At 43.1% G+C, this 15,152-nt stretch overlaps 1 protein-coding gene across 1 annotated transcript; it reads right to left on the bottom strand.

The window, feature by feature from the left end:
• Window positions 1-1,258: 1,258 nt before the first annotated feature.
• KRT20 (keratin 20) lies at window positions 1,259-6,802 on the bottom strand. Its single transcript, XM_026864678.1, has 8 exons — window positions 6,211-6,802; window positions 5,381-5,463; window positions 5,034-5,190; window positions 3,747-3,908; window positions 3,535-3,660; window positions 3,163-3,383; window positions 2,268-2,308; window positions 1,259-1,456 (listed from the first exon to the last, which is right to left on the bottom strand). The coding sequence occupies exons 1-8, from the start codon at window positions 6,631-6,633 to the stop codon at window positions 1,359-1,361; spliced, it is 1,311 nt and encodes a 436-aa protein (XP_026720479.1). The 5' UTR covers window positions 6,634-6,802; the 3' UTR covers window positions 1,259-1,358.
• Between the last annotated feature and the right edge of the window lie 8,350 nt (window positions 6,803-15,152).

Raw genomic sequence — 15,152 nt, 5'->3', positions numbered from 1 at the left:
GCAGAAACGTATTATGAGCAGTAGATCAAAGGTTTGAGTTAAGCATTTATGAAGAGATGAACTGATAGCCTGGTATCAGTGACTCATGGTAGTGAAAGCAAAGGATTACTTTCTTTGGCAGCTGTTTAAGTGCAGTAAATAACACACTGGACAGGTGAGATTTCGAAAGGAATAATTTTTTGTGTTTATGTTGTCAAGAGGAAAATGTAGACTCCTTGGACTGAAGCTCTGGGTGTGGTGTAGGAGACTTGCACTGTACGGGAAAGGGCAGGTGTGGCTTTTGGTGCAGAAAGGGTTAACAGAGATGGTGGTCTTTCTGTCTGAAGGGCAAAATATATTCTTACTGATAAAATATCTTTGCTTGCTATAGTCCTTGGCGAGATAAACATTCACAGAGAGTGAAAAATAATAAATAGGATTCTTCAATTTATGTATTCATTTTTATTTATTATGAAATGCAAATCAACAACTTCTTATTTATTGGAAAATCGTTTTTTACCGAAGTGAAACTGCCTTACATTTGAAGTTCAAGTTCGGAAGAGGTGCACTGAATCAACATTTTAATGCATTTTGAAAAACAAATCTACTCTAAATGTGCTAGTGTGTAAGAGGAAAAAAAAAAAAAAGATTGCTAAACTTTGGATTGCAGTTGAAGTAGCGTACTCGATACACCTGCATGTGGAAAATTCTGTTTGGTAAAGTTTTGGTGTCCCTCAAGTTTTCAGACATCGCACCTCTCTTCTAAAAACTTTTCCTATATTAATGTGTTGGAAGGCACCGAATGTTGAAGTGAGCTGCCTGAAAAAATGAACAAATTCTCATAGTGCTGTCAGAATCCTATCGAGAGCTTGTTAAGCGCATGAGCAAATTTTGTCCCATGTTGTCATCTAATGACTTTGACCAGCTCAGTGCTTTGCAACTTCAGCCGTAAACATGGCTTCAGTATTTTTCTAAGCTGAATTTAGATTATTTAATGAGCTACAGTAAATTCATGCTATAAGTAATTTTGACTTTCTAATTGTTACTGAGCAAGTTTTTTAATGTAATTTTAAGACTTTGATCTAAGTAAAATCTAATATTTCAGTTTTTATCTGTCTAGGAAACTATACATTTATAACAGGCTGATTTGGTGGTTTGTTTTTTTTTTTCATCAAAAGTTTTTAGTCACTATATAAGTAAGCCCCAAATCTTGCACTTAAAAAAAAAAAAAAAAAAAAAAAAAAGTTTGAGAATCGATAGTTTGTAGTTTTTTAACCCTTCTGGGTTTTAGGGAGAATTAGACTGGTTTCTTTATATTAATCTAGTTTTGGCATCAGCTCCAAGAAGCCCAGAGGCTGCTTCCTCTCTGCTGGGGCTCTTTACATCTTCTCTTCGATCTCTTTGACCTGAGAGGAGACAACCTTGCCGTCAACCACCTCTTCAACAATTGTCTTGATCTTCTTAACTTTACTTGATTCTGGTGATGAAATGAAAGAGAGAATTAATTAAGTGCAGTGTATACTGACAGAATAGTATTACTGTAGTATTGGCAGCAATTCCACCAGTGAGAAAATAGATAAGGGCGTCTTTTCAGTGTACAGTTACTGTGAAGTTTTGGGGTACACGGGAGACAGTTTCTCTTCCTTTGAACATCCTGTATCTTACCCACAACATTATAGTGGACATTGTGTTGAGTAACCCTCTATCACTCCTGATAGTTTAGCTTCAGTTTAGCACAAACGTCTAGACCTAAAACCTAGGAGCAGTCTTACTCCGAAGTCGATACTTTGCTGTTAAACTAGATGCTTTATTTCAGAGCCTTGTGTGCCTTCGCAGTCAGCAGAGAGAAGCAGATGCTTCTGAGGCCCTCCAGGGGTGATTCAGTACTTCATTGTCGTTCCATGGGCTCTTTGAGGAGCCTGTGGTTTTACTTTGGGCACCTGAGTTACACAGATAAAACCAGGCTTTGTATAATCCCTGTAGGTTGTCTATTCGTACAGCTGATTGCTTTCTTGATGTAAGATTCCACTGGTTGATTATTTGCTCTGAAACAGTGTTGTTTTATACCGCAGAATCACAGAACAGTTTGGGTTGGAAAGGACCTTAAAGATCACCCAGTTCCAACATGTCACCACAGGCAGGGATTCCACTAGCCCAGGTTGCCCAAAGCCCCGTCCAACCCGGCCTTGAACCGTTCCAGGGAGGGGGCAGCCACAACACCAGGCTACTCAGCTCTAGAACAATTCAACGGGCAGCCATCAAAAAATAAGGGAGTTGTTGTGACATACCTTTGTCAAGCTCTGCTGTAGATACATCCTCTTGGAAATGTCTGTTTAAATTATAAGTTAAAAAAATAAATATATATGGCACTTAACATGTTGAAGAAACATCCCCGTACATTTCCTGTATGTTTAACCAAGAGAGGTTATGTCCTTTCATCGAGAAAGGTAACCAGGTGTTTGAATGAGTTTGTTAGATTTGCTAAGCATAAGCTACAGGTAAAGTGACTCTGCAGACTCCTTTCTGCAGTGCCGTGCCTTCAGCTCAGGCGGATAAGCCCAGCTTAGCTGAACAGGCAGAATCTTGGGGGGAAGTATCACTCTCTGCTTGCCCCGCTTTCACAGATGCCTGCTCCTTTTGCGACGTAGTATGGGATGCTGGACTACCTGGGCAGTTAGCCTCAGCTCACTTGCACCTCTGAATTTTTCAGTAGCTTGGCTGCTAGTGACACGGGTAGAGCAAAGTGTAACCAGCACAGGCTGCGGAACTTGCCATGGACAGCAAGAGAGGGTCCGCGTGCTCCTGCCGCGGGCCTGCTCTAGGGTGAGGTCTAGTGCTGCGGTGTCTAAACTCGGTTAAAAATATCCACCTCAGGTAAGCCCAGGCCTACAGAAGCTACAGTCACTGCAGATCGGGACAAGTCAATCCGAAGGGGAATTACTGATGCTTAACGGAGGGTGAACATCTCTCCAGCTACTCAGCTCACACAGAGTAACGGTATCGACCTGTGCGGAGCCCGAGAGAGAAACCCCACCGACTGTCACAGGCTTCCTCCCCCCACCCCACCATACTTGGAAAGTGGCAGATTTTACGCGTTCACCTCCTGTGAACACAGCCAGCATCTCCAATGCTGTTTGCTGGCGTAGGGAACCAAGCCAACGAGCAAAGCGCATGTTTCCTCACCCGCTGTCCTCTCCTTCCAGCAGACGGCGGTACGTGGCGATCTCCATTTCCAGGCGAGTCTTGATATCCAGCAATATGCTGTACTCGTTGCTCTGACCCTCCATGTCAGCTCGGAGTTGCCTCAGCTGAGCCTCTAAATTGGCAACTGCTCCCTGTATTTGGGTTAGCTGATACCTGTAACGCGCCTCAGTTTCAGCCAGAGTGTCTTCTAAAGACATTTTCTACAGCCGATGGAAAAAAAAAAAAAGATGTATTATTCAAGAGGACACATTTTTGTGTTAAAGTACCATTTTGTTTGAAAAGCCTCTTGGTTTCTGGATGCATCTGTGTAACTGTCTACTGAACACAGACCTTGCTTCAGTTACTACTTACCACGTTAAGGTTGGACTGCAGTTCTAGCTCCAGCTGATGAAGGGTCTGTCTCTGGTCGGTGATGGCTCTCCTTTGGGCTTGCAGCTCTTCGGTGTTGATTGCTACTTCCTGGTTCAGTTGTTCTGTCTGAAACGCAAAAGTGTGGAGACTGTAAACTGGGGACTAGTCATGACAGCAGAGGTTCTGGCTGATGTTTAAGTAAGTGGCTTTACCTGTTTGTCAAATTGTTCTTTGGCTTCTTGACGGTTCTTTTTTGCCATTTCCTCATATTGCTGTCTCATGTTTTCCATAATAGTTGCAAGATCAGTGCTTGGAGCAGCATCCACCTCCACATTAACGGAGCTGCCCACCTGTTTGCACAGCCTGTCCACGTCCTGCAGCAAGGAGCCTTGTGTTAGCATCAGCTACAGGGAACTTCCAGTCCCGAGTATTGGAAGCAAAATCAAAATCTACAAACATGAGAGTGATTCTCAAATAGCACCTCGTTCAATCACCTTCTAAATACTCTTCAGCGCGCCTCGTGTTAGAACGTTTTACTTATTTTGTAGCAATAAATCCTATAGCATAGATAAACATATTATAAAAAGATGATTTTCTCACGACCTGATCTATGGAATGAGTGTAGAAGTCATGGTTCCCGTTTGTATAATTCTGTGGGTAGCAACTCTTAAACCACAAACTATTTTTAAAGAAAACCTTCAGCCCTTAGTTTCTGGAGCTGGTCAGGCTTTGATGCCCGATAGCTTGGATGTCAGTTCCTGCCGCACACAGTTATTCTACTTCCAGAAACGATACAAACGCTTCAGTCCTGCACAGCGCAGCTTGAAGTGGGTGGCTAGGCGGGCTGTTTTTCTGGGTTGGATCTTTCTAATACAGTGCTCAAAGCACGTATTTTCTGCAATGTGACACAGAATTTACACTTTTGAAAAGCTTATAGTATGTCACAGAGAGGAAATCTTGGGCATATGCCCTGACTGAGACTTCGTTAGCAGTCATTTGAGATTTAGGATTTCCGTTTGTGTCTTGTCTTGGAAAGGGGAAATAAACAGCATGCCTCACCTTTGCAGGTCTGTGAAGCGATAAATGTAATGCTGAGGGTGAGGGAGGTTCTGTCTGAGCTGACTCCTAGGAAGTACCAAGTACACATGTCTGTGTAACTCGTAGGCACTCCTGCGTGAGCCAGAGCTCCTGTACAACCAGCAGAGACCAGAGGGTGTCCCAGCGTCCCAGCTGACCCGCCAGCAGGTGTTTGCTCTGCACGGAGCAAAGTCACTCTCCAGGCTGTGTCTGTTTTATTGAGTGTGTCCCAGCTGTTTGTAATAGAACCACAACCTATATGAATAGGTACCTAAATTCTGATGTGCTAGTCTGGAGCTGAATCCCACCTCAGGTGTAATCTCTCAGGTTAACCACGAAGGTTTCATTATTCCTCGTGAGGCTGAGTTTAAGTATGGCACCTAAAAAAAAATCTCTCCCTGCCAGCGTTTGGCTGCTCTCACCTCCTCGTGGTTCTTCTTAAGAAAAGCTAGTTCTTCATTCACACTTTCAATCTGTGACTCCAGATCAGCTTTCGTCAAAGTCAGGTCATCGCGAACTCCCAGCAGTCCGTTAGTGTCGCTCTCGACACTTTGCCTGAGCAGGTGTTCATTCTCATACCTGCAAGACGAGGCTTGTTTTGTCATCGTGAAAATGCGACGGTTCGATGTAAATGTTAGAATTGGCTTAGTTGTAAAATTTTTATTAAACTTCACATTAGAAAATGCTCACTTCTGGGCTTTGACACTAGTAGCGAGAAGCTTTCGTGAATAAGAGGAGCATGAATTTATGAAACGATCATGGAACTTACTTCAGTCTAAAATCGTCAGCAGCCAGCTTGGCATTGTCAATCTGCAGGACAAGCCTTGCATTTTCCAGCTGTGCAGCGCCAGTCTAAAAAGGAATGGTTGAGAAGCCGTGAACCTTTGCACATAAACGCACGCTCGATCCATTTCTGGAAATCAATTCTGCGCGTGGGCTTCATCTCACTTAACTTTAGCTGTCTATTAGTCATGTAGGTTTAAGCTGAGTTCCCCCTGAAGTGCACAGAAGGAATTAGGGTTCTCCAAAAGGCAAATTATCCTGCCGTAAAATAGATATGTAAATGGTGGGGAATGAACTCTCCGGAAGGGATCTGCTTTTAAAGGATGGGAAATAGCGCAGGTGAAAAGAAAGAGGGGAAAGATTGCAGGAAGTTCACAGGAATCATGATTTGACAAATCTGTCAGCTGATTGCTGTGGGAATATTTTCTGGTTTCAAGTAGTGACCTGTCTTTTTTCTGAGCATTTGTCATTCTTTTCTAAAAAAATGCTTTGATAAATACTAAATGTGATTTAAATATGTAAATTGCCATCAGTACTTTCACTAATTAAAATTACCTAAGGCAAATAGAATAGAATGAATTAATCTTGATTCAAGGATTTTTCATGTATGAGATTACTTACATCTGCAGACGCGTATCTCGTATTACAAATTACGTAAAAATGGCCATTAATTTATATCTGATCAAAATAAAGCATTTATTTTTCTTAACTGAGACAGCTGGAATTTGGAAAAGCTCATTTTCTACAATAGGTTATTATCCATCTCCCTGATAACAGCACTTCATATATTTATAGATGGCTATAAGATAATCTTACCTTATTTCGGAGATCTTCAATTGTTGTGAAGTATGAGCTATAGTCGTGCCTTACGTCTGCGGTGTTATTCTCATACCACTCCTTGATCTGCTTTTCAATCAGGGAGTTGGCCTTTTCTAGAGCACGCACCTTCTCCAGGTACGAAGCCAAACGGTCGTTGAGGTTTTGCATGGTGTATTTTTCACTGCCGGTGAGCAGCGCGTCATTCCCGGGGATGTTGAGGGGGACGTTCCCACCGAGGCCGGGTCCGTAGCGGGTACTGGTAGATATGCGGGTGCCGTAGCCGCCAGCTCCCCCGTAGACGCTCGGTGCCTGAACCTTTTGGATGGCCGTTTTCTTGGGGGCCAAGCCGCTGACACTGGGTGCCGTAGACTGGAAGTGGTTTCTTGTGCCCCACTGGAAGCTTCGGTTAGAGAATGCCATTGGTGCTCTTCGTCGTCTAAAATGAAAGGGCTAAATCTACACAGGAGAGGGCAAGTGAAGAGCAGTGTGTGCTCTGTGAGCGTTTATACTGTGTCCGGGAGGAAGCACAGGAGTCGTAAACCCCACCTCTGTTGACACACAGCGCAGCGGGTGTCAGCACAAACATCACACAGCGTCTGGCCCCCACACTCCACATAATGGACGGGCTTGAGAGACGCTCCCCAGGTGGTTTGGCTTGCTTTGTTATTATTCTGAATGGAAGATAAAACACAAACAAACCGTTGAATCATTTATAACGGCCATACTCTTTATAGTCCATCTGAACAAACAAGGAGATTCTTACCCCCGTGTGCAGTGTATGAAATGAAAATGAGGGGTGACTATATGTGACAAGAGACTTAAAATATTTATATTTGTGATCAGGTTCGTATTTCTGTGGGGCAAGCAACAGTTTGGGCCTCAGGGCAGTGCAGCACGGTGTATAAATTATTAGAAAGGAGGCGCCTGTCGCTACCATGTTAATTCATTTTATAGTAAGCACAAAGCGATATTCATACTGTAATTGGAAAGTGAATGTCGCTGTAATTAGCTTGTATTGAATATGCATTCATTAGTATTAGAAAGCTGTTACAAATGGACCTCCAGCTTTCAAAACAGTTGAAATTAAGCAGAAAGAGTATTGCTTTGTCCATAAATAAAGTAACGGGAACAAGAATATTGGAAATCTTCACCGCCCGTGCTACTTCAGGTGTGAGATGCTGAGGACCCCAGAGTAACAGGAGCTTGGGAACAACTTCCAGCCCTCCGGTGTGGCTGAAGTCGAAGCAAAGCCATGTCCCTCTGCCGCGGCAGCGTGCCGGGCAAGGAGGCGGCCGGCCTGGGAGCGCTCCCCTCACAGACCGGCGGTCCCTTCGCTCGCAGGACATCACCCGCCTCGGTCCGGTGCCCGGGGAAACCCAGCGATCCCGCTGCTAAGCGTCCTGGGGTTCCTAAAGTGACTGCGGGGTCTGCTTTTGATACAGAAGATGCCGGGATGGGCTGGAAAGCGGGGGAAGAAGCTGGCTGCCGAGGGGGTGTCAGCGCTGCGGGGAGCAGGTGCGCACTGGGACTGCGTGGGTGCCGTTCGGGGCACTGCACTGGCGGTACGTTCATGTATTATTAACGTGCAGGTAGTCAGGTAGAACAGTTAACCCCGGTCGCTGCTGCTAGCGACAACAGCTGCAGTACGGACTGATCAACCTCGGGGCAAGGAAATCGGTGGGACGAGAGCGGGACAGCGTTTTGGAGGCAGGGAAGCGTGTACTGGAAGCATCTTCTGAGAACACGTCACCTGGCTGTGAGGAATCAGTACTGCTAAGTTTTTAAGTCACTGTGCTACAGATTAACCTAAATAATATCGGATCACGGCAGAGTTAAGCTGTCGTACTGAACTGTTCTGGAAATACGCGTCTTCCAAACCAGAGGGACCAGCATGCAGGGCAGAACTTTTTTTTTATTTTTCCCCCGTAGGAGGATGCTGTGAATTGTGTTTGGACTTTGAGTGTCTTTGGGTGTAACTGGTAATGAAAAATATTTATGACACCTGAGACCAAAGTACACCAGCCATATCACTTGGACTGTAACTATAGAAATTCAAGGTGGGTTATCTTTCGGTCGTTAAAAATATTCAGACTGAGTAAGGATCGACTGTGTTAGTAGGGCAGAGCTTTCACCCTTAAAGCTGTAAGAGGAATAGAGCAAGCGATCCTGCTGCAGTTGCATCTCTTGGCTACGTATCTCACCGCCTGGACCTCTGACTGTACTTTGTGATGGTCTATTTAAGACTAAACATTCCGCTTTGCCTTCTTAGTATTTATTAAAATTAGTTTCCATGTTACCTTGACTGTATTTTTTTTTTAAACATCGCTTGAAGATGCCATTTTTTTCTTTTATTGAGCAAATGACAAAGGTTTTTTGTTAGTTTTCATGTTTGTCCATGAATGCAAAAAGATGGCATCAAAGGTCTAGACGGGCTTTTGTGGGGCAAATTCCTAATCTTTGTATTTACAACTATCCCGCCTGCCTGTGAAGAAGCAGCTACGTAGTGTAAATATCAACAGCTAACTGTGTGTTGTTAAATTACTGTCAGGTGTTCGAAATTTACAGGAGCTGGATAATATTTAGAAATGTGAGAGTAATATAAAAGTACATTGCAGATTGATAGAGAAGTAAAATTCACCGACACATAAAAACGACTAAACTTTTTTCTAACTTCACCTTATACGGTGATCTGGACATGGGGCCTGGGTCAGACATCTTGTGCTCTGGCTCTGCTACTTTCCGTCAAGCTGAACCTTCAGCAATTATTTTTCTTCCGGAATTGTCTTGACTGGCAAGCAGAAGTATTCAAGGCGTGTTCAATGCAACTGGAAGCACAGAGCAACTGCATCATGCAGACCTAGCGTGAAATGACGTTGGGCTGAATTTTCTACAGCGTTCTGTCTGTTTTCTTCTCCAAATCATTTACTGACAGTTTCTTGGGTCTTATCATTTTAGATATGCTTCTATTAAAAAAAACACAAACAAACACAACAAAACTGGAGTATTTACAAGATTATTTACTAAGATCAGAGGTGGGTTTTGGTCGTGGTTTTTGGTTCAATACAGTTTTCTTCTATGGGTTGTACCTGGAATTGTCTAAATCCCTGGAAGCTGCGAGAGTGAACGCCGCAGCCGGTGTCTGTACCAGTAAGTGAAACAAAGGCAAGGCCCGTAGACTGGCTGAGGGCGTCACGTCCCCAGAGCCGTCCAGCTGTCAGCTGGGAGTGGTCACAGCCACCACTACCTCTTGAACTATGCCCAGGCATTATCTGGGAGAATACAGGCTCCCTTATTTTTTAATTTTTTAAATTTTATTGGTTGCAACAGTAAGTTATCTAAATAGATGTTGAGCAACCTAAAAATACATTATCTGATACCTGCAGTTTTGATCAGTTAAGGAAGTGCTGTTAACACTTTGCTGATGCTTTAGGTCAGCCGTGCAGTTTCCAGCTCAAGATTCCGTGGTGAAGGCGCTGCAGGGGACGGGCTGTGGATTCGTGCGTAGCATTCCCTTTCAGTGACGTGCGCGGTTGGGATGGTTCGTGTGTACTCAGAAAAAACCCTTCAGAGCCACTCTAATAAAATGTCTGATTTCATGAAGAAATCTCGTCTGTGTGATAGAAGCTTAATGTATATTAGAGAGCAATGAAGATAAGTCGGGCAGGGCTACGATAACGTGTGCATGCCATTTCGTGTTACTCACTCTGCTAGCCAGTCACGGGTAACCAGTCTTGACAGTTCAAGGAAAAAAAAAGACACACCCAGCCGTGGCTCTGCATTTATGCCGCCTTTAGGTGGAACACAGGCTTTTCTTTTTGGCTGACTTAAAGATTTAAATCAAGAAAAGTCTTTTAGTTCGGTCTTTAGTGGTGATCCATTCTAGGAGTGAAAGCCAATGCCCCTTTACTCGTCGCTGTAACGGTGTTGCTGATCTCAGCTTGGATTTTGTGTCCTAAAAGTTTGAATCTGAAAGATCTGTTAGAGTCCTAAAAGGACTTCCTCCGTACAAAGCGCGTTCAGGGAAGAGCAATTCCCTGTTCAATGTTCCAGCCACATTCCAATATTCAATATTTCTGTGTCTGAGAAATTCCCCCCCTGCCTCCTCAACCCACTTGCGAGAAGAAATGTCTTCCTGATTTAAACCATGCAACTGGTTTACAACCGAGGGAACCAGTTGCAAAATGAGCTTCCAGAGGAAAATTTGAGTCAATTTTTAACATAGATGTGAGGCAGTAGCAGATTTTAAATTGAGATTTTTCTGAATGAGTGGAAAAAAAAAAAAAAAGTACTTAGGACAATTCTCCACCCGGAAAACAAACTGTCTTTGCGCTATTTGTTAGTGCAAATGCTGCGCCCTTGAAGATTGCTCTCTCCAAAGAATAAAAAAAGCTGTTCTGCGTTTCTCTGAATGTGATCAGATGAGAGAAAGGTCCAGGTGGTGTCACTAACTCAACCGGATTCACTTAAGCCCGGAACATTTGCAGCACAAGATCTTACGTTGTTTTCCCCACGTATATACTTTTTTCTTCATTTCCCTCTCCTTTTAACCTTTTTGTCAGTGAAAATATCTTAATTATCAAATCGTTACACCTTATTTATTTCTGCTTTGAGCTTTTGACCAGAGAGGTAAATTTAAAACATTACTTTAAACAGGACGATACTCGAGTGTTCCAGAGCTTGGGGTGGTGCACGGGACAACGTGTCGGTTACGTCTTTCCCCAACAACAGGTTGGAAATGAAAGTCGGGAGCTGCTTTTCCTGCCTCAGCGCTCCGCGCAAATAGAATCAGATTTCAGCGCCAACAATAACAGCTCCAGGCCATACAAATGAACCTTCTCTTTTCTTTCTCCCCTAAAAGTGTCATTAATATTAGTTCTAATATAATCTAAAAGACTACCAGGCAGGTCTTTTTCCCTTGTAAAAATGATGTGGAACTGAGGCGTCAGTGAGATGAGAATACGTGGAGAATATTTCAGCTTGCTAGTTTTCTCAGTTCCATAACGCTGGAATAGTTTGTTATCCATGAGAAAATATTACATAACTGTATGATTCAGTAAGCAAATACAGTTTTCATGGCCCAGTGCAAATATACGCTCACACTGATAGTCCACCGTAAGAGATCCGTACAAACACCGTGCAGCACGCATTCACATCTGTGTAGTTTTTTTCTTTTTGCTAGCTTTCAAAAAAAAAAAATCCTTGTGCTTTCAGGGACCTGACTTCTATAATGCTTGGAACCCCCAAACCCGGAGAATTTTTTATTTTTTATTTTTTTTTCCCCAAGTTGCACTCCTCACTGTCAGGAATTGCCTGGGCAGTGGCACGACGGCAGCTTTCGGTTTGGGAGCGCCCTGGTGGATGAGCCCCTCTGCCATCTGGGAGGTCCGTTGCAGTGACCGCCTGGCACCCCCTCTCCCAGGGCCTGTCTCACCAGCCGCAGGCTGCGGGATGCTCGCTTCGGGAGAAGGAACCCGAAATACTCTCCCAGCTTCGGGATCTGGGTCAGGCAATTGGGTATCAAAAAAATTAAAAACAAAACAAAACAAAACAAAACAGGCCAAACCCACACCTCGGTACTGCCCTGGCGAATTTTAGGAATGTCCATTACACAAATACTTAAATAGAAGTTTCCAGTGCAAAGTTGCTCCAAGCCGCGGAGGGTGGCGGGGGCAGGTCCCGCAGTCCTGGGGCGATGCCGGCACTAGAGGCCACCACCTGCCCGTGAAACGAGCTCCGTGTAATTCACGTATTGCATAACTAAATCTCGCATATTACCGACTTTGATGGTCCTATATCCCGAAGAAAAATTTTTTGCATAACTCTCGTGGCCAGATGTTTCAAGTAATATTTATCTTCGCAGCCACAAGCTGTTAATTACGAGGGTTTAGCGCTGTGTATGGCCGCGAGTTCGTAAGCAATGGCAGCAAGTGTTATCTGTCTTTCTAAATCCTGAAAGCTGAACGTTTGAGGCCCCTTTCTTTATGGCTGATGCTTCAGTATCGATTTCTAGACGGCAGTAAACTCTAGACATTAAAGAAAAAGCTTCTTTGGTTTTATTTTTACTTTTTTTTTTGTTTGTTTTTCTGCACAGCAGCAATGTTATTTCCAGTGGAACGTGTCCATTCACCAAATGTCTTGGTGGCTGGCTTGAGACTGTTCTGTGATGAGGTTAACTACAAAACAGAGCCTGGGCACTGAAACGGCTTCCAAAAACTGATAATTTGTCTCACTAATAAGGAATGAATTTTATTTTTTTTTCCTGTGCTGGTAACTTTAAATCACAATTTCTGTCTCCTCGCAGCAACGTTACGTATCTCCTCCTTTGAAATTAATTGCTCTGGCAAGAGTTGCTTCCGGTGTATTTGTTTTATGCATTTTATGCTTTAATTTCTTGTTTGCATGATTCAGGGCTTCAGACCTGAGCCACGGTTGGCACTTTCTCTCTAATAGTAGCAGACTATTCGTTTCTATTCTAAAAAAGTACTGTGTAGTTTCTCGGCTACTTCAGCTTGTTTGTTTCTCCTTCTTTTCCCTGCCTGCTCCAAATAATTATTCCTCTAAATGGAATTATATTTTTTTTTTCTAATTATAGTCCTAGTTTTTCTTGCTTTCCATAGAGCCTAATAACACCCTATCAAATGAACTCCTTTTGACTTGACCGTAGGATGTTGGAAAGCAAAAAAAAAAAAATTTACCCCTGAAGTCTAGATCGTTACTGGAAGTGTCTTTACCACAGCTGGATGTTATAATTTTATGCCTTTAAGCTTCTGATGCATATTCAGAGTTTCAAAAGGCAAATGAGTATGTCCAGAGAGGCGGCCGTGCACCTGTTTCACCATTAGGTCACGTCTAGTGCTATGAGCTTCTACCGTAAGGGCAGCCCAAACTGTAATATATTGATGCTTATGTTTAATGTGGTATTTTTGCAAACAACTCTTTTATGCCAGCCTCTAGATGTGGGGCCCAAGTAGGTCATTTCAGCAGAGCCATACAATTAAAAATATCTTAAAAATACGACTTGAAAAGAAATGAAAGTTTTTACTTGAGGGAGGAATTGCAAGGAAGCAGGACATCGTACAAAAATGACTTGTGATTTCACAAGGCCGAATGTGTGAGTAGAGTCAATAATTAAGATGCTTTTGCTGGATAATTCAGGACGTGGGGAGGAGGGGGGGGGGAGCAGGCCTCCTAAGCATTATTCTTTCCTTGCTTCCCTGATTATAGATCCTTCCCTTTGCTCAATGATTCATACACAGGAACAGGCATCTCCCAGCAAAACTGCAGAAACCTTTATAGGTCAGGGTGTGGACATTGTGAAATGTTTTACCGGCTCTTCTACCTATTCCCTCTGCTTCAACAATAGCATGCAAACCGTGTTTTTAGAAGTGCTACAAATGCTGGATTTTCTTTTCTTCTCTTTCTGAAACGACTTCTTTAACTGTGCATCTGCATTACCCAGGCAGGCGGAAAGCAAAAAGTTTTGCGTTCTACAGAAATGTCTTGTTCGTAAATACGAAAGAAACCTGCCAATGTGTGGCCACATCACCCAAAAGAATGCGTGATGAATGGCACAAACCATTGCTGCATTACCTCACTGCAAAGCTCTTCCAGACGATCAACAATTCGCCTACCGAAGCCACGTATTGTAATGTGCCTTAATAAGTTTTAACGTTTCTACCAGTGAAATGAGCTGTGACTCACGCACGTTCTGGAGTGCGTTCAAGTCTGTTATAAATCACGTTGGAGGATTATTTAGTGCAGGACTTCCTTAAATGGCAGGTGAAACTCCCAGAAGTGATTTGTGAATGCTGATGGTTTCAGCCTCCTTTTATAGCCTGAGCTCCTGCGCCTTGGTAGTTTGCAAAAGTTGTGACATCATTCACTTAGACTTAGAACTGACATTCTCTCCTAGTGGTATTTTTTTGCTATCCTCTTCCATTTATGGGAAATAGAGTATATTCGCTTATTTTTTTTATAATACTTCAAATTTTTAATATGGCAGTTTCTTTGGGCCTGGGTTCAGTCACTTCCCTCATGTTGAAGCAGCACTTCTGTGCGTATTTGCGTATTAATACTGAAGAGGAATGAATGCCAGCTAGCAGAGTGCAATCAGTTTTAATACAGTGAATTAATAAAATAATTTTCCAAGCAATACAGCGTCACACTCCTGACGATTTCCCTTCCTTCAAGACACTGGTCTGAGACTAAGAGAAAAAAGCACGTTTGCCATCTCTTTTTTGAAAGTTTCCCAGATACAATAAACTCACCCAAGACACCCAGGCATAGTGTTCTGTACAGGACTAATTTTACTAGATCTTTTGGCACATGTAAATGAAAGAACATCATCAGAGCGTGTGCAGAGTCTTGAAATGAATCGGTCGGCTTCCACGTCGTCCCTGCGATCGGACCCAGGAAGGATTGCTGTAGCGAGAGAAGGGCTCCTTGCGGAAGTTGTATTATCTAATAGCTGGGGTAAGTAGAAGCTGTGAAGTGATGAATTCTAATTTAGTCGCTATTAGTGACTTTCTTCGCAGCCTTGAGCGAGTTGTGTCATCTCCTTTTCCAATTTCTCAAGCAATAAAATGGGAACGATAACACTACCCCCATTCATTATCTCCCTAACTTCATCTCTCAGCGTGTTGTGACAATACAATGTTAATAGTGCATGCAAGAGGTAAATATTAGTTTCATTATTTATTATTTAAGGTGCAGACCTACCCTAGATACATTTAGAAATGCACAGCTTGTCTACCAGAACACAAATTCAGAAATAGTGGATAGCCCCTAGAGATAGGGCAACGCACGCCTGGGGACGCAGGATCACAAGCTGTTCAACAAAAAGGAAATCTGCAGTTATACACGGTATTCTAAAGCCATGAAAAATTATCCAGAAGTAAGCTATCTTCGCTGTAGAATACTTGCTTTCATTTAGATTTGAT

The sequence above is a fragment of the Athene cunicularia genome (genome assembly GCF_003259725.1).
Source record: "Athene cunicularia isolate RWA chromosome 27 unlocalized genomic scaffold, athCun1 chr27_part1, whole genome shotgun sequence".
Lineage (NCBI taxonomy): Eukaryota > Metazoa > Chordata > Aves > Strigiformes > Strigidae > Athene > Athene cunicularia.
This window is presented reverse-complemented; position numbering and strand designations above follow the sequence as displayed.